We start from the raw sequence: 26,215 nt of genomic DNA, 5'->3' as shown, positions 1-26,215 counted from the left end.
GTTTCCTGAATGCATTTCAAAAGGATGCAGGTGTGCACTGTGTTAGCCTGCTAACGTTACTAGCTAACTAACAACGACCCTCTCTGGGTGGTGAACAAACTTCGGATATCTCTTTTATTTTTTGGTGGCATTTTCCTAACTACAAAGCACAACAGGGTCAATAATATCAATGCTGAGACCAAACGAAATACTAATATAAGGCTTTATTAACTCCTGTCGTATTTTGTAGCTTACCGTGATGCTCTCTTTCAGCAAAGTTACGATTCACGGAGTGTTTCTGACTCTTCAGCCCATTAACTTAAATGACAGCATCTTGTCTCGCAGGCTCGAGAGCGCTTTGGAAAACGTGGAAATGTATGTTTTACTCTTCTTGGCGACGAACATAATAGGCCTATAGATAATAATACGAATGAGTTTGCAAATATATTGTGCACAATTATTTTTTTCGAATTAACAAAATATTGGTGGGGATAATTGTGTCTTTCCCAAAACTTTGTTCGTGACTAGTCCCTATGGATCATATGCAAACCTACGCCCTTGAGGAAATGTATCTGGGCTGTCCGCAATACACAAGCGCATGTTTTGTTCCGCTACTTTGACCAAATGCAACTCTAAAGGAATTAGTGTTGATGTATTATAGTAAAAACTTGTTTGAATGTTGACATAAAAAAATCAGCAGCAATGAGGGATCACGATGACCTGAAGTGTTTTTTTATGGAAAAACAGCTTAGACTTGACATTGATACAATAAGACTATATAATAAAATAAGAATGAGTTTCAGTGAAGGGGAAATGATGACAACGGAGACAATGTAAAAACATCTACAATTATTTTATTGGCAAACTAAAACTGTCCCTGCTATTTACACTTTACAAGCTATTGTAAATATGCATCACAAATATAAAAGGTTTACATTTATATACATTATTTATATAAAGCCACGTCTTATTCACCAAAATGTATATACCATATTGTATTATAGTTGTGTCATTTCCATCAGTCTATGTCTTGAACAACAGCTATAATAAAATATCACAAAGGTTTGTTTAGGTACATGAGAAATGCATATTTGATATACTGCATCTGGTATTAAAACGGTGGTACCTGTTTAAAGGTTCAAAGGCATTATAAAGCATTAGGTAGTTAATTTTTGTTTTGGCATGATATCTTAAAGTGAAGAAAAACTAAACTTTCATTTACACCACTACAACCACTGTAAATACATGTGGGAAAGCAAGGGACGGAGGTTGATATGTGTATACGTATTTTCTAGGTTGTTATTAATAATTCATTAAAAAATAAAAATTGCCAAAGGAATAGTTACTATATACATGTGAAGTAATGATTTACGCAGGACTGAGATTTGCGATACAATATAAGACCACCTTTGGATAAGAGCAGCAAATATTTGTTATAACATTTCTTTGAGTTTTTATTCAAAGTTTAAACCTTCTGTGCAGTTTTCAAACTTGTTCATTTGTTATTTGTATATAATGAGATTTAATTTACCCAAAAAAAGAACTTATATGCATGTTGTAGTGCTATTGTGAGTCTCAAAATTCACCTGGAGAATTACTGAAAGTATCCATAAATGTGTCATCACTGACATCACAGACATGACAGATCATCACAATAGTAATGTTTAAAACATTATTTCATGTAGCATGTTTTAAGAAGGCTTTCATAATACTAATATTAACTATAGCACAGAATAGGACTTCAATACCCTTCACTGTAAGATGCCAAATGCACTGTTTCACAATAACATATATGCAGGACAGTGTCAGAAGATTAATCTCTGTGTTCACAATACCAACTACAGGACATAACAACATGCAAAACATTAACGTCAGGTCTGAATAGTCAACCAGAGTGACAGCAGATCAAAATACTACAAACCAGTGAAATGTTACTACAAAATCAGAAAAGCATAATACATCTTAAAATAAAAAAGAATTAACTCCCACCAGCGGCTTATTCTTTACAACTCATGTTGTTCTGGACGAAATCACATTTTCTAACTGACCCAAAGTGTCTAGTCAATAATTTGTTGTTTGTTCTATTTGCATAAGGTTTAAAATATGTACATTACTTTGGTGTCCACATACTTTTGTCCGTATAGTATAACTCAAGACCTGAGCAAGTACAACCCAAACTATCTGCATGGCTGGAAACCATATTTCGCTAGAGGTAGGCGACGTCCGGTTATTAAGTGTTAGATAGGGAGCTTTAGGGTCTGGGAGGCGTTTAACCTTAAACCAAATCTAATGTAATATCAATCTTCTAATCTAACTGCAAGAATGGGAAAAAGTGTACTTTTACTACACTACTAATTATTTTCATTTAGGTTTAACATATTCAGTGAGGAAAATTGGATTTCTGAATTGGTCAAGAATTCAAGAGATTTAAGAGCTAGACTCACTGGTCAATTTAAATCTCGAGCTGTATTTGATTTATATTCAAGGTGACAGTGGCATATGTGAGCTAAATGTTCTGCCAGGGGAAATATGAAATGCTAAGAAAATCTAAATATATTTCGTCGTAACTCCTTCCATCATTTATATACTGTAAGCTAAAACAAAAACTGATAATCATATGATACATTAGGGTCATTGCCTTGATCAGTAGTTGCATATAGGTCATTTGAAATTAAAAACAGATATAGTAGCTAAATAAATATACAATCCAGTTTTTGCTGTGTGCTGTTCCAAATGCTATAAGGCACAAGAGAATTAGCTGATCTGGAACAAAAGTTTAGTTTGATGCATTACGTGGTTTTCACGATGGACAGTTCAGAGGGCAGCTGGTCAGAATGGGATAATTTGTCTATTCTCTTTTGTGTGTCTTGTGGAAAATAATTGTAATTTGTGTACAAAACAACAACAGACGACCATGCCCTCTTTTTCTGTACAGTACCAGCTGCAGTTGTTTGTGTATCAATAAAAAAGAAGGACCATTTCACCGTTGTGGTAACACCAACAGATGGTAATAAAAAAAGCCCATGTTTAGTCCTGATTATTCATAAAAATTGCATTACTATTGCACTATTAAATTAATTATGTCATTATGCAAGGACTTTGTTCACCAAAAGCTAGTTTAACTCGATCAATAACAGCTTGATTCCAACCGATATACTATACTGTATATATACTGTTTCACATCCCTGCAAGCTCTGTGCTGTGCAGCCCTGCATGAAGTGGCAGGGCTCCCTTTACCTTGACCTGATATTTCCCCTTTCCAGAGCTCACAAACACCGAAGCAGCATCTAGTGGCCTCCGGCAGCATGGCTGCCCCCTGAAGTCCAGTCGATGATTATGAAGCTAAGACTCATTACCATTAAAGAGACACCCAAAGCTGCAAAACAGGCCGCCTAAGAATGAGGGGAAAAGAGCATATTGAAGGCATTGACGTTTCATTATCAAGAACTCCATTCTATGACAATAGCTTTTATCATGTGGGATAATCACCACATAAGCATAATGAATAACTGAAGGGGGAACGATTTTAAGGCCTCACCAGTATCTTAGGAACAGAGTTCATGGGTTCATCTTCTTTGGGAACAATGCGGATGTAAAAGACAGCAGGAAAGATGAAAATGAGGCAAGGAGCCGATGTTGCACCTGTAAGGAGAACGAGGAAGAGCTGGTGAAACAACACAAATAGCACTGCAGTGACATGATATGAAGACATTTGAAGTCTAATTATGATCATTTTGTATTTGTTTTCTCTGAGAAATATATATATATATATATATTTTTTTTTTTTTTTTTGTCTTATATATAGTCTTTATCATTAGTTTCTCCATGCATCATGTACCATTTTTAACAGAAATAGTGTGGTAACTAGCAGTTCCAAAGTTAAAAACATCCAGTTCAGGCTACCTCACACTCAAGTATATTGATCTCTAGGATTAGAATGATGAGGTTTTGATGTGGCAGCCATCATCTGACAATTTGAAAACTATTTTATAGAGATCAGTGGAATGAGTATTAGTTAATTAAACATCTTAGCAATCCTACCAAGTGTTTTTCAAATAATAATATTTGTCAGGGTGCTTGATGGATCATTTTTTTATTTTTTTATTCATCTTTTCTTTTTTCTTTTGTGTTGCCATCCTCTTAAATTGTTTCTGCATCTTTTTTTTCATTTTCTTTTCATTCATACCGTTGTGCAATTATTTATTTCATTACCCAAAACATGTTGTTAAAGAGAACACAGAGCATGTTAGATATAGTTTACAGTGAGCAATACAGGTGATAGATACAGTGGTGACAACACAAAGACCTGCCGTATGCATTAAAAACTAAATCAAGAATGCAACAGAAGGCTTGCTTTGCAAATTATATTTTCATTCAGAAATGTATATTCAGGATTTTCTTTTTATGTCAGATTCACCTGTTTTACAACTCAAGTTCCAGGATTGTGAGACCTAACTTTATCCAAAAGCTGTTGCAAACAGTCCATATATTGCATCATCTACGTGCACATATTTATCGAAGCAGAATCTGTGGCTTTGAAGATGCTCTTTTAACGTAATTTGTTTAAAACTTTGACCTCTAACCTTTTGAAACATGAGGACAAAGCGTGACAATAATATTGACTTGGTTTGTCCATGCAGACACATGCTCTGCACGTTTTTTTCTTTTTTGCTTAAATGTTGTTTTTGTGTGTCAGGAACTTGAAAGCTTGAAACACTGCCATATCAAACAGGAGGGTGGTACACAGAGACAGAATAAGTAACCCATAATATCACATCACATGTAGAATATATCGTCAAATAAATCCAGGCAAGTGGATACATTTGACCTGTAGGATATAGTAAATGTTTTTTCTAATGTTTTTTTTAAAAGTTTGCTACTTGTCTGTCTGTCATGGTGACAATGTTTCTATGTTTTTCTATGATACTTTTGATACAATTTCCTCTTTTTGTACATTACTGTACTAACCAATGATGCCGAAGATGCCCAGAATGTTGGGAGCAAATATGACCAGCAAATTGATGATGGTGAGCAGAAGGACAGCAATGGCTATGTGACGCAACCAGTTGAAAGACTTTGTGGGGAATACCATATGCTGGATGGCTCTACGTACCTGTGGACAGAAACAGACAGATGATTAAATGAGGACATAATACCACGATATCATATTTATTGAGCGGCACAGGGAACAAATCAAAAACAAACTTACAGGGAACAACACAATAGGGACAGTCAGCGTCACAGCCGTGAGGACGGCAACTCTCACACACAGGATCAAAGTGTCGTAAGGATCAATCCGGCTGTATGTGTGCAGCAGTTCAGGCTCCACATTGCCTAAAGAAATATTAGGAAAAAAAAATATATGTATAGAAAAATGTACTTTCTTGATAAAGTCTCATCTGAACTTCACTAAGTAATGATCTAATCTAGCACTGGAGAGCCACACAGCTCTTCCCCACAAGATGGAGCTAGTGCTGTGGGGGACCAGAATACTGTACCAGGCTCTGCTTTCCTTCAATACAGAAGCACACTCACCATCAACGCTGCATATTTATGAAACATGCAGTAGAATAAAACCATAGATTAGAACATTTGTTTAAAACAAAATCCAAGGTGACTTGCTCCTCTAAAGATTATTACATATTTAATGCAATTGCTGCCATTGCATTTGGGCACGAAACATATTTGAGTATTTTTAAAAGCTACATTATGGCAATATTTTCTTTTTGGTATTTTAGAATTCAATAAGCAGAATCCTCTCCATCATAATGTTGGACCCTGTTCATGCCTCAATTTGGACAAAATTATTCTCTTTTTTATTCTAAAGACAACAGCAAAACAAAGTATTTTATATCACTGTGACTTAATGTCCATCCTGTTCTTGTGAACGCCATATCTCAAGAACACCGTGACCAAATTTCCTCACATTTGGCATAAATGTGAACAAATTTGGTGCTGGCCATAACTCAAGAATGAATATGCTTTTTATGACAATTTTACACAAATGTCTTAGAGGATAAAATTATTAAATAATGACATTTTGGACAGACATGGATGTTAACTGCAACATGACTGGTTGGCAAATGCATACAAGTGCAAGGCCATATCTGTAGTTTTATAAAAAAGCATCTCTACATATCGAGGCAGTTAAACTGCTTTACCAAAGCAGTTCTCTTTTTGTATTACTGTGTATCGCTGCCCTGACTATCTGATTTCTTCCTGAACATTATTATTCCACTGATATTGTAAAGAATAACTCAAAAAGAAGTAGGACAACTGTGACAACTCACCATAAAAGGTCAGGTAGCCAAAGAGAGCAGCCAGAAAGTACATGCTGTACATGACCAAGATGGAGATGTTGGACACCCTCTGCATCTTCTTCTGGTTTGGACTGAAATCCGAGAGTTGAAAGTTATTTGAATGCCCCATTATGCAATGACATGTTGTAAAATATATGCAGTCGAGCGGTGACTCACTCGCGGAGCTCGGTGTAGATGGGGAGGACCTCAGGGTGGCAAACAAAGGCGAAGGCCAAGATGGGGAGGGTGTATGCTGTCTGTTAATAACACATTATGATTAGAAGTGCAACTGAGACTCTCAAAATAAGTGTGGGAACGTTTGTGGCTTTACTGTTTGAAAACAATCCAGATAAGCAGACTGTGTTTTCAGCTCGGCTGCCTACTTGTGAGTTAATGTTGATCATGCGTGGGGAGCAGTGGGAGTCATCGTCCTCATGAACCAGACCATTGTTGTACTCGTGGCCGTGGCTTGAGACATTCATGCTGAGGTGGGTGGTAGTGGTGTTGGATGTAAACTCGTCGAATGGGCAAGGGATCTGAAACTTCTTATAGATAACCTGCAGAGGGATGCGAAGAAAATTAAGAAAAGAACAGGTTGAATCAAAGAAAAGACTTAAGCACGAAGGAATGTAATAAACAAGGGCTCTGAACAGTCACTGCCAACATCAAATTAGTGGGACTCAGCCGCTACGTACTTAGGTTTTACTTTGTGCATTAAGCAGCTCTTATATGCGCCTTATCAAACATAGAAACATAACACTAAAAATAGAGACGAAGGTGGGAAGAAAGTGAGTAACATGTGTACTAAGATGGCATGCCAGAACAAATGAGTGTGCTTCACCGTGATGATGTGCTACTATGTGAGCAGGACCAACTTACTGCGGAGAGAAAAAACACCATACAGCTGAGAGAAAATCCACTGGTATAGCCGAGGTAACCTGAAAATGAACATAAAGAGACAGTTAATGTTAGAGCTCCTGACCCATTTGACCGTTACGTGTTGTTTGGGACTACTGTAAACTGGAATAGTTACACAAGAACTTCACAAAGCTTAGAGTCAGAAGGTTTGCTATTGTTCTATAAATGAGGCTTCTGCAAAACAATACCCCCATTATAATGACCTCACTGCAATATGGGATCAGAAAGAGCATGTATATTTCATATTAATGAATAGTTCAGAGAGAGGGATCAACTCAGGGAAAATGATGTCTAATTGGGCCCCTACTGTTTCCTCTGCCAGAGGTCGGATTAAGACCCACTAATTGCTTTTACTTTGAGGTAACTGCTGCATCAAAATGTCCACATCTAAGGTCAAAGTCGAAAGAAAACATAACTTTAATGAACAAATCCTAAAGATAGAAAATGTTTTATAAAATGGTGAATGTATAATGTGCGTTTCGTAAGCGTATTGGAGTTAAATGCAAAGTGCTTTGGAAAGAGCTAAACTACAAATTAATTAACTTCAGCTTGAGGATCTTCAGCTTATTATTATTATTATTGATTTATAGTCTGTTAACTGGAACTTTTGGAACCCCATTTCCAACACAAAAAGAATAAATAAACTAAGAGCTGTCGAAGAGTTTTTTTTAAAGCACCCACAATGGCAGTCTTTGTTTTTCATAATTTTGACTTACTGTCAAGTATTCTTCTGTTTATCATGCCAAACTTTTCATGTTTATTTTTCTTAGCATATTTTAGGCTTCCATTGGAACTAGACCCCAGTGGTCAAAATGCGGGTGAGTTCCTAAAGATGTCCCTGGAAAAGTTTCTGTGGTGAAAAGAACCACCAATGTTTCCCTTGCTTGCACTAGTTCTACTCACCAAGCTGTTTCATTAAAGCCAGGGGCAGGATGATACTGGCAGAGACCATGATGACCAGGTAGTTTCCATTCAAGTACCACAAACTGTTAGGAGAAAAATATAGTTTACTTTGGTGAGCTCAATATTTCAAACATTGGCACAGACAGACATAGCACAAAGACACGGCGACTAAATGTATGGTTTTACATATTAAGTGAAACTTTGGTACTACTTTCTCTCAAATCTACTGTCCAAATGGTTGATGTGCCACATTTTGCCTGACCAACAACAACAACCTGCTGGGAACATCATTGGCCTCAAAACTATGGAATAAATGTGTCAGCTTATGGTTCTCTCGACAGAAGTACTGGAGTAGTAGACTGTCCGTAACTCTGATGATGTATGCAGCTGTTTACAGTTGGTGGAGCCTCATCAACACGGCACCGAAGATGTTAGTACACGTAGCGTATTCCATCACACCATTGCCACCTATGTCTCTTTAGTTCTTTCTTACCAACCAGGTGGTTGGGGGGAGGGGCCCAAATAAAATCTCTATTACTAACCCCATACCATAACAAACAAACAAAATATTAAATCTTGTGATGTGTTAATTGAAAGGGTGGAATATGGTCTCAAGAAAGTATAACATTGAAGTCTCCTCCAAATACTATCCAAGGCACACTGTGGGGATTGTGAATAATTAAAATGTGTGTTATCTTACATGGCAATATGTATTTAAAATGGCCGGCGCATTGCGACCGACATGGGTCTTCATCTGCTGTTTCCTCATTGGCTATTTATGGGCCACACACACTTCCTCTCATTAAACAACTTCCTGTGAATGCCCTTCATAAAACAAAACACCCTCATAGAACCTAAAAAAAGCCACCACATGTATGTGTGTCTTCTTAACACATGTTTATGTCCTTGAGATGGGCAACCACCAGTTTACTTAAAGGAATAGAAATAGAAAAATACAATCATGATAGAAAATCCATTAGTACCCCTGGGATGAGGATCAGGAGGTTTAAAGAAATCATTGTTAACCATTAAAGGTCAGTGTCTCCTAAATCATCATACAGGTCATGTCCTCTTAGGACATTTGGCCAGTAGTTCATTTGAGACGATCATCTTTCACATGTGAGATGAAATGTATCTGCTGTGATCCAATCCAAGTCACGGGAAAGTCAGGTGACATTAGTTTTCATCAACAAATTGCAAGTTTTGCATTTCAACATTTTGCTACAGGATGTGTTAATGCATAGCTGCATGTTTGTGATGCATAATGATTAAATATGCAAGCTGAGTGGTTAAGAATGGCCGATTTTATTTATTTCTATTGGCCAGGATTTTCAATAATCTTTAATATTAGCGTGTGATATAAAGTTATAAAAGAAATATTTTGAAGAAATATGTGTTGAATGATAATTTTGAATGAAGTAACAAAAACAATGTGTTGACGGACGGAATTCATCTATTCTGTTTTTTAAATTTATTTTAAATTTATTTTGAAACTTATTTTATTTTGTAAAATGTCCTGATATAGAGCACATATTTAGGTTGCAATTTTAAAAATAACCAATTTAGGGGATCCTATTATGTTATGTGTTTGTATACAAATAAATAGGCATTGGCCAATACATAAATCTCTAATTCATTTTTGCTCTCAAATATTGGTATTGGTATATTGAATCTAGTATCAATCAGGCCTTTGTGGAGGCAAGTCCCACAGCACAGCAGTAAGTCCAAGTCTCAATCTCAAGTTTCACATTTTTGTGATTTGGTCTCAAGACTACAGCTCTGAGTGGATTCCTTCTACTTCCAAATAGATATAATATCCTTTTTTGTGACCTTCCCTAGACCTACTGCCCGCTCCGCATTTCCCCTGTTCTCCTGACGCCATGGATCTGAACAGAAAGAGGCACACTAAGTAGCAACAAATATTGTGTCTTGGTTGCTGGGGGCCGGCCCTGAGCTGACGTGTCCTTATGCTCGACCACGGAATTTAGCACCCATGTTAAACCACCTGCTGCTGTCATTTGTAAGTGTGCGTGTGTATGTGTGCGTGTATGTGTGCGTGTGTGTGTGTGTGTGTGTGTGTGTGTGTGTGACACAGAGAGATCATGGGTCACAATACTTCATACGTCATTTTAGATAGCTAAGCCCCTGCAATGAACACACACAAACATAGATATATGCATTACTTCATCACACTCTAAAATTACTCTGTGATAAAAGGTAGCGTGCCCTTCAGAAGGCTTAGACGTTAGATTTTGTTTAAATGTTGTGGCATAAAAATGGAAAAACACACTTTGCTGAGTATTGTGTATTGCATTGGAGGCATGAGAGGAGTGTCTAGATGTTTAGCTCCAATATGTACAACTAGGTTTTTTAATCTTTAAGACCTGTTTTAAAAAGGACTGCTGCAGTCGCTGGAATACCTTTTGAGCACAAGGTTTGTTTGTTAGATTGGTACACGCAGCTGGAATCCACCTCAGTGTGCCGTGGCCTTATGCAGAGCGTCTGTGTCTGTGGCTCGACTCTGACGTGCACACCGCTCGCCTCCACAAGCTGACAGCACTGAGGGTTTATGTTGTGTGTAGACATAACTGACAGATAGTACCTGACCATGGGCCCCCTGCAGCACAGCCAATTACAGCCTGCCATTCTCACCACACCCCACACCCACTGAATCAATGAATAGTGCAAAGTGAATATATTCACTGCCCACATACTCTGCCAGGAACCTTGACCTTGCACACAGTGTCTGAGCTGGACAGCAGGCTGAAGTTGAGTCCCTTTCAGTGGCAGCACGGAGATGTTGATGTTGAAAAGCACTGATAATACTCACTCTGAGTCGGGCTCCGCCTTCAGGAAAGCTTGGATGACCAGCGGTAACTCAGATTTAACAATGTACAGGTAGCTGGACATAGCTGTAACAGACGAGACAGAGAAAAAAGGGGTACATGTGTGGCCAATTATGCATGTTTGCAAATACGCTGGCACATCGAGCAGACAGACACTCGCTAAGCCATGTCACATTATGTTTGTGTAAGTGACAGAGCAATGGCTCCTGATGAGGACATTGAGGTCATGTACTTGTGTTTGAGCAACATTGGGGGAGGTTACTTAACACATAATGGTCATTTATTGGCATTTTACACTGTATAATTAAATCTGACAAAGTTTAGTCTGACAAAGAAGGCCATAATTGTATTGCTTCATAGCATTAATACTTTTTCAAGCAAAAGTACCAAACATTATGAAGCTTCTCCAGAATTTTGCTCTGTTTCCTCTTAGGTTTATTGGCATTTTTTCACTATATTTTGATATAGTATTTTACTCAGTATTTCTAAAATCCTGGCCATGGCCCTGGAAAGTGAGTTACCGGCTTCAGTGTGCCAATCATAACACCAATCGGCGTTATTGAATACACGTTATTGCACCTACTTAGGGCAGGAACAACTTTATGAAAACCCTTGCATTTAGTCTTTAAGCATTATAAATTGAACCAATTTAAATCATGTTAATCATGCCTCAAATGTATCCAAAAAGCCTTGGTCTGAAACAACCAGACATACATGCTGTTCAGTGAGTGGGGGGAATGTTTGTGATAGTCAGCAGACAGCACTGGGAAAACAGCTATTTACCAATACTTCTCCTGATCTTTGCTCTTAGTACATTGTCATATTCCAGCATGTATAGCCAAAAATAAAAATCACATTAATGTTTTAAGGAATGTAGTTGTGTGCGTGGTCGAGTGGGGGATATCATTACAACTCATGTTTTCTGCTACAGGGCTTCCACAAACAGTCTACATATTTATGAACACATGAATCACTAAGTCACATTGGCTTCTCACCTCCAATATTCTGCAGGGTAATTGCTATACCAGCAGCCATTTTTCCAGGAATGCCAAAGGCCCTGTACCCCAGCTCTTCATAAGCTCGAATTCCTGTAAACATTCATATTTAACTCAGTTATGTTTACTGAGACGTCTCTCTGAGCAACACACACATTTTAAATTAAACAAATGAATAAAAAGGTTTACATTCTGGATTATAGAATGAGACTGATTCATTAATGTTCCTTCTTATAAACAGTCAGTCTAATAAGAGCAGTTAAGATGACTGGAAACCAAATCCCTCTAATCATTCTGGCATTTAATTGTGATTAACAGATTTACTGCTATAGGGTGAGTGTTAAAAGAAGACAAACCAAAAATTCCTTCTTATAATCTGTTCACTTTTCTAGATTAATTTGCTAGAAGTGAAGCATGGATCCTAATTTTAACCAGTTTAACTGTATCAGATGTTGCAGAACTGTTGGATTTTCAAGTACAAATAACTTTGATGACATAACTGAACACTATAATTTATAGCTACACTATTTATTTACAAAAGACCGAGACATGACAAATCTTACCCACAATGCCAGAGGATTTCAGCAGCAGATGAATGGAGTAAGATGACAAGGCTGCTATTGCAGTCAGAAGAAACCTGTGACACAATACAGAAGGGACAGTCTTACGGTTTATATATGTCAACCGTATATTTTACCAAATTTTACATTCCTCCTGGGATTATAATCCTGGCCTTATTTTACTGCCCATTTACATATATATTACAATCAAACAGTCATTATGTATTGTGCATGTTATTAGATGCTACTGCCAATGTACCATAACTTATTTACGCAATGTATTGTTTGATCTGACATTCTGTATTAATGAGAGAACAAAAAACACTTCATGAAGCCTGGGAAATTGAACTGCAGTAATGGCTGATTTTTCACTATGCCATTGTCCTGCCTTTGCATGACATTTTACAGCTGTTCAAAGCTTAAAGATGTTCATTGTACAGTAATATTGTGAGACTTTACCAAAAGTTGAGGCACATGTCCAGCATGAAACAAGACGTTCTTGTAACAATACTTCTTTTTTATAATAGAATATAAATGATCTCAATTGATTGAATTGAACAGTCCTACACATGGATCAAAACAATATTTCCCACAAGTCATTTTGCTCTACGAGTTGCAGTGGTCCTCCTACAGAGTCAAGTCAGTGGGCTTGTCGGGGCAGCATTATGGGTCAAAGGTTGGTCCCAAATTCATCACCTTTCTCAGACCTTTTCCCAGCATTTCTGCACACTCTGCCTTTCTTGTAGCCACAACTGTAGTGGGAATACCACTGGCCCCTGTCTGTAGGCAGAGGGATGGAGGACGTGTCCTCAGATTCCACTGAGCAACTTTCCAATCTCCCTCAACAAACAAGCATTTATTTGATCTGCTTTTTAGTATATTACATGCCTTGTGTCAATGAAGAAATATCCTTCTCTGGATTCTGCCGCCTTCGTGACTGCTCTATTTCTGTGTCTCACTGGAAATACGCTGACAAGGAGTGAGAATGTTTATTTGTATCTCTGCTGGTGGATCGAGGGTTCTCTTGACACTATCGGCTATAATCTCCACCAGAGCGACAATGAGGGAAATAAAGTTAGTAGCAGAAAGAGCCACTGAGGCAGCAAGGATCAAACATCTGGAGTAAACATGTATGAACAAAGATGAATACACATGCTTTAAATCAAAAACACAAAAATGACTATAGGGTAAAATAATGCAGATATTCTTAACACATGTGCTCTGAAGCATGTGTCAAAATAACAATGCAGTCAACTAGGAGGCTTGTATCAATGCTTGATTTTTCAAAAAACACATAGTCTTCTTTTAATGAAGTGCTTGTATGTTTCTCTGGAAATAATACATAAACAATTGGGCCTGGAAAGCTCTTTTGTTTGCTTTCTAGGAATTACACTTTAATCACATCAGAGATTAAAAAAGCAGTGCTCTAATGCATTAAAAAACAGACCTAAACATATATTACAGTGAGATGTAATGAAAATAAGATTTGAGGATAACATAGTGAAATGCAAATAAACACTGGTAATCTATAATGCTTTAATACTGATTGTAATGTTGTTGATTTCAATAATAATATCCAGATATCATGCTTTTAATCATACTAGAGGATTATATACTATTTATTTTATTCATTTATTTATTCTGGTGACTCAATCAAACCTACAGTTTTTCAATAAATCTCAAGCCTATATTTTGTATTTTATAACTGTGTATTGTCTTTAGATACAAGCATTTTACAATTACATTTTTGTTTAACTTTGCCATGCATGTGCTGGTTATGGTATGTTATGTTTGACATACGTTGTAGTGATATTAAAGATTGCCTCAGGTTGCTTTTCAAACTTAGCACTGCCATAGCAATGATAGATCCCCAAGTATATATGATTTGAATAACTCTGACCTAATTCCTAACAGGGATTTCATAGGAAATGGCCTGCAGCCTCTTTTATTAGAGAAGTTACTCTTTGAAATCTCTAGCATTGAACTGGCTTCCTATTGCCACAGTTGAATCTATTAGGCTGAGGCCATTCTATACCTAAGTCTCGCTCTTTGCTCTCTGCAGCTACGTAGACACAGACGAGATGACCAAGACCACCAGGGTCACGGTCTGACAGAAATATTATGGTAAGAGCAGAAGGAAGTACATGAGGAAAAAAGTCAAAATGCCTCACACAGGGTCTGGTGGTTTGGTTATTCTGGGCGGTGGCCTTTCTGAATGTGGCAGCAGGGTTGGGAGCATGAAAAAAGGTAGGACCAGAGGTGTATATATCATGGTACTTGATATGTTCTAAGATGTCGGGGCAGATTGTAATTCACTCCTGAAAGTAACCAGCACCACTCTGGCCCTCAATCACACCACTACAGCAGCTCACTCCTGAAGAAGTGTAGTCCCCCAGGAAGCACATTAGAGAATATCAGGAGTCCATAGTGCCTTTGGCAAATTGTTTGATTATTTTTCACCACTTTTCGGTAAATTAAACTAATAGTGTTGTAGTAATGACCACCTAAACCGAGACCTAGTCATGAGCAAGACCAGAGTGTATCAAGGCTGAGACAAGACCAAGACTTGACCAGTGTGAACCCCACACTGCATGAACTCCTACGATAAAATGTGGAACATGCAAACCATAGACACTTCTCAAATTAATCTGACAGATTCACCTTCCCATAAAAGAAACACTTAAATGAAGAGTCCTCTTACATTAGAAATGTCTTGATAAAATAATCAAATGATTGTGGTGAATTTCTAAATTCAGAGTCCTCTTTGTGTGAGACTGACACCTTCAAAAAGTTGAGACTGTTGAATGATCTCAAGTACTACGACACTGTTAAACCATTCAACATTCTCCATAGAGGCATAGTAAAGCAGGGCCACAGAAACACATTGGTATGTTACTAAACTGACAACAATTCAGCAATGAAGCCATTGACATAAGTAACTTTGCCTGTATGCAGGTTCTAGCTCATATTTTGCAAACTGCCACGAGTTGATGAACATGCTTATTTACTCACAAGAAGAGGAGTATGCCAGTGTTGGCCATGGCATACGCCAGTCCCAGGATTCCACTGCCCATAATAGCATTACCCAGGTTGAAGACGGACATGCCAAAAGACGTTTTTCCTTCAAACTGAGGGGGGAAGAAACAAGAGCATACAATAAATGTACAATTTAAAAAGCATATTGTGCATTCTGTTGTTCTTTGTCTGTAAACTTGACTTACATCTTTGAAGCGTATGTGTTTCTCTCCATCCGCACCGGGCAAAAATTCCTCATTCTCCAGTCCTCCATTATTATCATCAAATCTACGGGACAAAGTTATGACTGTCAATTGATGGTCTCTTTATCTATCTCTTAAAATTGTGCACATATCTGCTGTAAACTTGCTTATTTCTTTGTATCATCATATGCATGGAAACAAGTATGCAGTTTAAAAAGCCTTCGCACAAATCTGCACAGACATACCTGGCTGTTTGAGTGCCCTTTCTGAATAAGGATCCACCCGATGAGGTGAGCAGAAAACAAGGTGAACATGCATTAAAAAATGTCAATATTAGGTAGGAAGTAAGTCATACTGTATGTTGCTCACCATGTCCATAATCCTGGTCATTGTTAAATGAGAAACTCTTATCACAAGGACAAAGGTATGCTGATGCATACCTTTGTCCTTGTGATAAGAGTTTCATTTAAACGACAGTTGTTTAAACAATCTAGGATGTGGTTTCAAATACCAATAAAGAAAGACAAAAGGTATAACACATGCTAGACACATGCTGTGTTATAAGGCTACTAACAGTATGTAAGCGGCAAAGTGCAGTCATTCATCGATGTTTACAATAAAGGGAGAATACTCACTGATCCCCTTCTGGCAACGTCTTCATTGGCATCCCCAAGTCACCTTCGGGGTCGTGACTTTTCCCGTTGGATAAGATGTTCATCTCTGACTGAGTTAATTCCATAGTCCAAGTAGGGACAGATTATTTTTGTTTGCTTGTATGTGGAGAATGAATATAGTTGCTCAATATCTTGAATATCTGGGAGAGAGAGAGAAAGGACAGGAATCACATACAATACAAGTGCGTGGGTTTCTTTGTTTAGGATACATTATTCCATGTCCTAACTGCACACACCATTGAAAATGTGCAGCACGCCTTGCACATTTAAAGGCCCTGAAATTATATTTCCAGGCTTTTGTCATTTCACGCCTAGACTACTGTAACTCCCTCCTGGCAGATGTACCTGCTAAGGCCATCCGACCTCTGTAGCTCATCCAGCATGCAGCAGCTCGACTGGTCTTCACCTCCTTAAATGTACCCACACTACTCCGCAACCTTCACTGATTACCGGTGGCCGCCCGCATCCGCCCGCATCTGCCCGCATCCGCTTCAAAACTTTGGTACTTGCGTACCGTGCTGCGAACAGATCGGGTCCGGTCTACATCCAGGACATGGTCAAACCATACACCCCAGCCCGCTCACTCCGCTCGGCATCTACCAATTGACCTGTGACTCCATCACTGCGAGTTAATCACTCGACAAAATCAAGACAGTTTGCTGTCCCGGCTCCTCATTGGTGGAACTAGCTCCCCACTGACATCAGGACAGCAAAAAATCTCTACATAACAGATCTTTTGCGACTATACCTTGAATAAAAACCGATTAGCACTTCAGAGGCACTTGAATGGCACTTACTTATGGTATTTTTGAATGCACTTATTGTAAGTCGCTCTGGATAAAAGCGTCAGCTAAATGACATGTAATGTAATGTTTCCATCAGCTTCCCACTATGATCCTTGGGGTCCTGCATAGGCATAACATTGAGTGCCAAAGTTCAAAAAGATTTTGGGAAGGACTGATGTCACATATTTCCATGAGCCAATCAGATTCAGCCTTATCCTGTGGGGTTTCCACACCTCTGTCAAATCTGATAAAATCACACAGTGGCAGTCTTGATGAAGCAGATAAATAGACTTGTTGCATGATTTTTTGTTTTGGGTGATTATAGACAAATGGGTACATTCTAAATATTATATACCATAGACTTTTAATGAACAATGTATGACCAAAAACTGCATTTTCACATTTCACTGTGACTTCTGATGCCAAAGAAATTATGTATAGTAAAAAGGGAAAGCATGTAGCTTCAGCCATACCTCTTTTTGTACTGCTTTATTCAGTGCAGTTTTGTTGACTGTAATTGCCTTTTTTTGCAAAATTGTAATTATTGACATTTAATTTTCAATGTCAAAGAGCATTGGTCTTGTCTAATAGCTCAGGCTACAGTTCTCGTATTAGTGCATCTACACTTCTGTGAATTCTGCGATCAATGACAGACGTCATGAATCTTTATATTCAATATGTAACATCTGGGTAGCGATGACTCAGTTCTACTGTTGACACAGTGTCTTCCACCACTTAAGGCCTGATGTCATTCTCTCACTCATCCAAATTGTTCACTAAAACTTTTGCAATACATACACCAACATGAACGATATGTAGCGGTAAATGATCAAAGGCTTGGGTCAAATTTCGAACAGTATGGCACATCTTTTGTGCTGTCCAGAACTTTAGTACAGAGCAAGGCAAACAAGTACAGACCACATGGTCAAAGGTCTGTTTTAGTTTTTTTTGGTACTTTTGTTTGCTCATGTCTTTTGGGCAGTTAATGTCGCAAACCTGCAGATTCTCAGTGCTACTGTTCACATCCCACACAATGACATGGTGGTCGTTATGGTGAATATAAGCACAATGTGATCAAACAAAATGCTAAATCACTCACAACAGCAGGCCTTAAATTACTGAGAAAGCAGTTTACAAAACTGTTATTACTGTATTACTATGATCATACATGTCAACAGTATTTTTCCTTAATGAGCATCGGATCGGGTTATTTAAACAATAGTTTGAGAAGAAAGAAAGTATATTTGTCAACCGAGTAATTACTACAAAACTATACTACATTACTCACATCCAATGAAATTATCAATAATTGGCAATATGTGACAACCTTAAACCATGACCCAAATGACATATGGAATGCTTTTCACTTCAGAGAGACAATAGTCTGTTGTTTGCTGCTTCCTCTGTCACGATTGTACAGTAGCTCAATTGTGTTCCCGGTGTCTTCTCAGCCAGAAGATAACCTTGTGTTGCTATTCACAACATGCAGTGTAAGAGGCCACTGCAACTAAAAGAGAAGGCTAAGTAGAATAAAACAAAGTCACACTAAACAACAATAAACACAATAATCAGACATGCTGATAATAAATGAATCCTTCAATCAAAAAAAATTGTATTTAAAAACTAAAATAATATCTAACTTCCATGAGACCTTCCATTGCCTTACCTATTTAGTCATTTTATTTGCCCTAAGTTAACATGTCCCGTGAAATAGTCACAAATGTAAAAGCCCCAAATGTCAATACGTTCTGTTGCAACACCAGACTTTGATGAGGGGAAAACAGAAAACAGCCACTGATATTTACTGTAAATACACTTAGATGCTCATTGTGAAATCTCATGATGCTGCCGTTGTTCATATTATCACTGTTTTGAACTGTTTACCCTTTCCACCTGATTATACAGCCTTGAATAATGTGTCTAATCTGAGACAGTTACAACTTTTCAGTCAATAGTTGTGTAGAAAATGCAAATACTAGCTCAACTGTCCCTAGCGAGCCATTTCTTTCATTCCAATGAATTGCTAGCACAGGCCAGGGAGTATTTTCCATTAACAACTATTAGGGAAATCACACACCCATAAAATAAAGCATTAGCAGCATTAGCTTTTATGATGAGTGATTAAGACCTTGAGAACCACATCAATCTGATTCTGTTAAGGTGCAACAACAATAAGTCACAGTGAAACAGCAGCATTAATACAACGGGACTGGAACTCTGTGGAAACCTCCGTCACGTACACACCAAGTTCGAGAAGAGGTAACTGGATGCAAAATGAGTTCTTTAAAAAGACACATGGCTGGTATTATTTCTGCTGTGAAATGTAATCTGGCAAAAGGACAGGCTGGAACGTTTAGCCATATGTGTGTCTATATAAACTTTGTCCCTCAACAGCTTGTTAGAGACTCGACAGATCCGGTTACTGAAGTTACTGTTGCTGATGCCAGCTTAGTACTGAAAAAATCATAGCTGTGTGGGTCATCTTGAGAACATCCTATTTGTATAATTCAGTTTTACAAACATTAATGGTTATGCACATATGCATGACTTGTTTTGCACCACTAGAATAATAACAACCCAGATACTTGGTACAATTGTGGTACAAAGGAGGGGACACAATTGCTTGTTTGCAGAACTGGCAAAAGTTGCACATCTAACTTTTAATCTTCTGATATACCTCTCTGTCCAAGTCTTTGTTTCCTGCTGACTTCAAATAACGAAGATCAAATGCAAAAATGGTTGCTGTCTGTATATTGCAAGGAACATCTACCAAGCCTTAAAAACGAGTTCACAAGTTCTATTCAAGAACATCTGCATCAACCTCTTGGAAACTAACTTATAACTATACTTGTTCTAGTGAGTAATACAGTGTTTCTATATCAATAAAACATATGAAATCAAGTCCTCTGGGCAAAGAAAACTGCAAACTATTTACGAATATGATCGGTGTCCATATGAGACAGCCCATTGTGTTATATAATAAATCAGCCCTACAGGAGCATATGAGTGAGAGGTCCCATTCTGAGTTGACATTTGAAATGTTTGAACAGGTGGGAGGGTGATTAGTGATTAGCTGTGAGATGTGTCCGTCTGTTAGACATTAGTGTGAGAGAATGGCTTTTTAGGAAACACTTTGCTCCCACAATTATTTCCTGTCTCTTCTGGTGTCAGTTGGACATAAAACAGGGCAGGCACAAGGACAAGTGGGGAGACTGTGAGTGCAGGAAAAGGCACGAGGTTCAGCCAACAGTGCCTGGCAGCACCAGCTTGTCCCAGCCATGTGCTGCCGGGGGCCGAGGAGCACGCGCTCAGGTCCTGTGTGATGTCGGCCAGGACCTGAATCACATATTCTGCTAAGTGGCAAAGCAGGCTGAGGGGAAACATTTTATAACGGTCACTTCGTCATGAACGACAACCCTTTTAAATGCTACAAACAACTCTTAAGGTCCAATGAAACAACAGTCTGGAGCAGTGATATGTTTCTGTTGCCAGTGGATATTCAATCTGTCATAGTAAACAATAGCCATTTGTATGGCTATGTAGTTGTTGTGGAATTAACCATATATGCAATTGATTATGACATTTAAAATAATTCTTAAAGAAAGATAATGAATACACCAATACACAAACATACTTTCAATCACAACTCAATACACAAACTATATGAAAATTAAACGAAATATCTTTGATACCACATCAAATTGTTGAACGATAGAATAGATGATATAGTTCCTATTTCACCCTCTGCCCCCCCACCGTCATATACCAAGATAGTCAGCATTCCCCAAACATTTGGGAGAACAAGCAGGTTCCTTCACATCCTATGTGGTCAAACAAGCACAATTTGAAGATATATTACGATTATAGATTGAACAAGAAAATCAATTCTAACATGAGCCTTAACATTTCGGAATGTGTTATAAATAGCAAATTACCGAAGACATTAGCTTTCTCCGTCACAGCCTACTTACAGTGGTATTAAAGCAATGTGACGCTTGACAGAACACACACACACACACTAAAGATTAAACTGCATCAAGGTTTTCCCTAACTTTTAAGTATAATTGGATTAAATGGAAATATATATAATTTTTAAATACACATTGCATACATGCTTCTTTGAAATATTCACAGTGGTCTCCCATTTTGAAGACTAATCGATGACTGCACTTTAAGTTCAGTATGCAGCAGCAAAGAATAAATGGTATATTGGAAAAGATAAAAGGGAACAACACAAACAGCTGATATCTAATATAATGAAAGTCAACAGAAAGTTTCATAATATATTCTCCCAGCCCACACACAGACAGGAATCGTTAAATATCATAAAAGCAGCACCACTAGAGTGAAAACAGGGCGCCAACACATTATTTAACACACTGTTTTACAAGCAGTAAACACTACGAATGGATGTTATACGGGTGACAACTGACACATCCTGAATCATGATTATAATACAGGACATGGACATGGACACAAACACAGAACACCTGTACAATCCAGTGCAATCTAATGCAGTGACCCTGCAATAAACCCTGCCTCTGTGGACCAATGTGATATGTTTTTTTTGTGACATTTCTGCAAACTAAACAAATCTGTAACTGACTGCATTATTGTGATAGGTGTTCGTGGAGTAGAGAAGACGTAGCTCTACGGTTGCTAATTGCCATTACGTGCTGATGTCTGCAGTTTCTAAACTTAAGGTGACAGGTAATATGTTTTGGGCTGATGGTAACAATGGCAAAAGAAATGATAAAATGTATTATGTACCAGACTGAAAAAGTACATAATGCACTGAAACACAATGGCATTGCAGGTTGTCTGTGTTAAAATGTGTTTCAGTGTAACAATGGCAACTATGCAAATATCATCTTGGTCCATTTATTTAAAATTAAACTAAAAGGAAAGTCGTATAAAAGTTTGAAAAGAAAAGCCGTTTGAGTTTACTAAAACGTGACCCTGTGTCAGTTACTATGATGACTCTGTTGACTTTCATTAATTACAAGTACGTGTTGACAAGCTAAAGAGCACTTACTTTTCTAAGAAAGCAACAGCTGACAGCAGGAGGTTCAGAGTAAGGCCACTCTTGGACTTGAGCACAGGGCCATCTTTATTTGACAGCACGATCCAAAATGCTATATTCACAGACGTAACATTGCTATAGTTAATAAATGGACAACAACATGTGTTGTAGATCAAATCTAAAACAATTTCTAGATTGTGTATCGTTGGGCTATTTGTTGTCAATGAGCCTCCGTAGCACACTCTGTAGCACACGTATTTATAAAAGGAACACGTCACATGAGAGATGTTGATGGTGGCCAACTGTGACTTGGGGTCGGTTTGTATCTACTATGTAGGCAGGCCCTGTAAACCACGGCAGTATCAAAATATACACTCATTTATGTCATGTTCAGATCAGGGTTTTGAAAAGAAATGTCAATGCTATGTTGTTTTACAGCCTCTTTGTTTTGACAGCTACTGTGTGGGCTCTCTCTCACCTCTCATGTATGTAGCATTGCTTTTGGAAGGAGGAAGCCGCTGTTTACAGTGAACACGGTCTGATAAACACACTGAATGCTAGCTTCTCAGTTAACTGCTGACATTCAGGTTGTTTCTTGCTTGGTCTATGGGGATTTATTTCCTGAAAGTCTTCAAATCCAACAACATATGGCTATCTGTAGTATTTTGTTGACTTGAGACCATATTTTGGCACTGATCGCTCAAGAGGGGACGAATGAATTGGAGTGTTTGTGCCATTTTCTACCCATGAAGCTACAGAACACAACAAAGCACAAAAGACGCTCTTTGAACGGACTGAATGCTAGTCCAGTTTGAGCTTTCTCAAAAGATGGTCACCATAACATTATCAATTGATCAAAAAGACAATCTTAAAGATCAAAAGGCCCACAGGGAACATATAATTAATTACATAATTAATGCAATTTAGCCATTTCTAGACCCAACATCAACAAAAGACGTTACAGTGACTTAAATATAGACGACAGCACATAATATGGTCACATTCAGCCCGACGGATTATGGGCCCTGTAACCAGGACAATAATAACCTCTGGAGTGTCTGACACTTAACACTCAAAGGCAGATATTCTCAGGTCTTTTCAGCGTAACAGAGGAGAACAGCTGGCTGCTTCCCACATGGTTAAAACATCGGCCTCCACATGTCGCACACCTGTCCAGCTCCTCCTCAAACCCTCCGCCACTTTGATCACTGCACATTCTGAGGTCAATGGCCGCAGTTGAGCTTATCTGCTCATTCTCCACTGTGATGGAGCATGACAACCCATATAGGGTGTTGGTGTTTATAGAGGGGCCAAAGTCAAAAACATGTCCCCTTAGCCACACCACCTTAAGTACACACACAGAGGTTCTCTGGACAGTCTATCTGTATCCCAGAATCTGTGAGGTTTTCAGTCTTAATATGGTTGGTATTTCCAAATATCTTTCTAATTTAACTCTAAGTGCCTCACACTTGGAAAGTTACATGTTTTTACCAGTACAACCACAGCTGTTCATGATGACTACTCAACATCTACATTTAAGCAACTTGGGGTTAAGTGTCTTATTTCACACAATCAGCACAACAGTACTGTACTATACCCATTTCCACACCCAGCCAAGTAAGTTAAAGATTGAAACTAGCAACATGTAACATACTTGTAAGATATTCCAACACCCCACGACTGTATTGTGTGATTAAATGAATACAACCCACAATTAGCTCGCCGCAACCACGAGAGGTTCTTGAACGTGCGGCTATAACTGACCACCCAAAATATTGTGCTGTTTGCTGCAGCAGAATGTGAGATTGGCCGTGGACAGACACAGAGATGCACACTCACTCAAGGACACCCTCAGTAACACGCACAACGCATCACACCAATAATGGTGCAATTAAGTTTGATGAATGGATTGATCTTTTGGTCAATAAAATGTCCATAGGATATATCCTTACATTTTTAAAATACAAATTACAATTAGCCTATTGGATTCAAAATAGTTGGGGGAGACAATAACATTTCCTCCAAGCCATTATTTTCAGGCACACAGTGATAACACAATACCCCATGAAACAGGCTGAGCAGGAACTGCCCACGCAGGACGCTCTTCCTGTATGTTGAACTGACCATAAGACCAGCAAAGCGCTTTAAAAGGCTGCTACTGGTTGTTGGAGCTACTGGTGTCTATATTGGGTTGTCGGAGCTACTGGTGTCTATATTGGGTTGCCATGCAGATTGTGTGGTGGGCTTCTATCTAAAACTAATTGGAATATTAGGTCGGATATGGTGTTGGTGGTAGGAGGAAAAGTAAATTGTCTTTGCGTTTACTCCATGTGCCATGTGGCTGCCCCCCCCCCCCCACGCAGTAAGGTATACACTGAGAACACGGCAGGAAAGTGTTGTTGTTTTAATAACACAAGCTATAGGCCCCATGAAATATCGCTAAGTTTGATTCAGCGCCGAAAGCTGATTGTGAAGAAGGAAAAAAAAGCACACGTCAACTAAGACTAGGCAACACAAAGACAAAGGTAATATGCGCGTGCGAGTCACACACACTGGCCACGTTGACTAATCCCATTCATCCAGCTGTTGCAAGGCGACTTTATACCAAAGACTTTATACCGCGCCAGCTGATCCGACATTTATGAGAGAAAAGATTCAAAAATGCAAACACGTGTGCTACACGTGTGCAATTTGTCAGTGAGTCTTTGCGGCACATGGTCCTCACATCTGGACTTGGCGCTCACTGCGGGGGCACCAAACATACACCATTCTTTCTTCATTGATCACCCCTCAAAAGAAACAACGCCATGTGCCCCGGTAGTCCGACAGTGTGCCATGTGATCATAGAGGCTACAATATTCATACTACCCTGTTTGTTTTCATTATAACCGGTACATCGGGGATGTACCGGGGGGGGGGCCCCGGTACATCCCCGTGTGATTGAGGGAAATCAGATTATACATTCAAGTTTTGTTTTTCCGCCTCAACCTTTCAATTAAACCGGTTCATTTAAAAACATCGTGTCAAACACAGCAGCATCGCCCCAAGTAAAACCTGTGTGTGTGTATCTGCTTAGAGAACCCAGTGTGATCAGTCTTACCAACGGTAGTTTTCACGAAGCCTCCCAAGTTAATTCCTGTGATGACTGCGGATGGATTTTGATGGTAAGGTTCTATTTCTCCTTGCGTGTCTTCTCTTCCTTGTTCTCAGCGGAGTTGATAGTATCTACATTAGCCTTTTTTTTATATACTCACATTCGGACCGTCGCTCTTAAAGTCAGCGGCCACAAAATGCGCTTTAAGAAATGGAAGGCATTGTAAACCCCTCTGGAGCGCAACTGTGGGGGTCGCATTAGGCCCGCCCCCTTCACCACCGCCCCCATACTTTCGCTGTAGCCTATAGGTGAGTGAAATAGAAGGAACATCAGAGGTTGTGTCAGTGGCTACTTTGGCCTTTACAGAATATACAGTGCGTAAAGCCAAGAGGCATTATAATGGAGATAATACTTATAGTCAATATGTTTGTCATATAATAATAATAATTCATATTTGGAAGTGAATAAACATGTGGATAGGACATTGGGATAACAACGGAATAAATGACCCAGTCTCCACATTTACTCAGGAAATGTAGGTAAATCAGTACAGTTCCCGACAGTGATGATGTCATATATATTTCCCTTTCTCAGACTCTTCTACTTCCCTCTCGGCCTGGTGGATCTGATCCTGATCCAGCAGCTCCCAGCACGGTGCAGCCTGAGATTTGGCACCTTATAGTTAAGAGGGTGGAATGTGGAGAGCTTCCCCGTGCTCACTCATGAGAGAACAAAAGCTACCCGGACACCTAATACTGAGGTGAGGAGGTCACCCTTGGCCTCTGGCAGACACATATTATGTAATAAATGAGTTCACAAATTGATTTTAATTGCATAGTTGCGCAGCAAGCTCAACCAAAGTCCATAAAAACAATGATGGTTGTGGAATAAGGCATATGTGAGTTCACCAAGTATATATCT

General features: G+C 38.7%; 1 protein-coding gene across 3 annotated transcripts; it reads right to left on the bottom strand.

The window, feature by feature from the left end:
* Positions 1-813: 813 nt before the first annotated feature.
* slc38a3b (solute carrier family 38 member 3b) lies at positions 814-25,537 on the bottom strand. Of its 3 annotated transcripts, XM_034532055.1 has the most exons (17): positions 25,301-25,537; positions 16,354-16,532; positions 15,964-15,984; positions 15,722-15,803; positions 15,513-15,628; positions 12,504-12,577; positions 11,941-12,033; positions 10,930-11,011; positions 8,100-8,182; positions 7,158-7,216; positions 6,662-6,835; positions 6,456-6,535; positions 6,270-6,370; positions 5,189-5,313; positions 4,948-5,092; positions 3,518-3,621; positions 814-3,371 (listed from the first exon to the last, which is right to left on the bottom strand). In XM_034532055.1, exons 2-17 carry the CDS (start codon positions 16,455-16,457, stop codon positions 3,267-3,269), a joined length of 1,548 nt encoding a protein of 515 aa, XP_034387946.1. In that variant the 5' UTR covers positions 16,458-16,532; positions 25,301-25,537; the 3' UTR covers positions 814-3,266. The 3 variants fall into 3 exon arrangements, with proteins under 3 accessions (XP_034387946.1, XP_034387947.1, XP_034387948.1); XM_034532056.1 differs by lacking the exon at positions 15,964-15,984; XM_034532057.1 differs by lacking the exons at positions 15,722-15,803; positions 15,964-15,984; positions 16,354-16,532; positions 25,301-25,537 and having other exon boundaries at positions 15,509-15,622.
* Between the last annotated feature and the right edge of the window lie 678 nt (positions 25,538-26,215).

The sequence above is a fragment of the Cyclopterus lumpus genome, chromosome 5, assembly GCF_009769545.1.
Source record: "Cyclopterus lumpus isolate fCycLum1 chromosome 5, fCycLum1.pri, whole genome shotgun sequence".
Lineage (NCBI taxonomy): Eukaryota > Metazoa > Chordata > Actinopteri > Perciformes > Cyclopteridae > Cyclopterus > Cyclopterus lumpus.
This window is presented reverse-complemented; position numbering and strand designations above follow the sequence as displayed.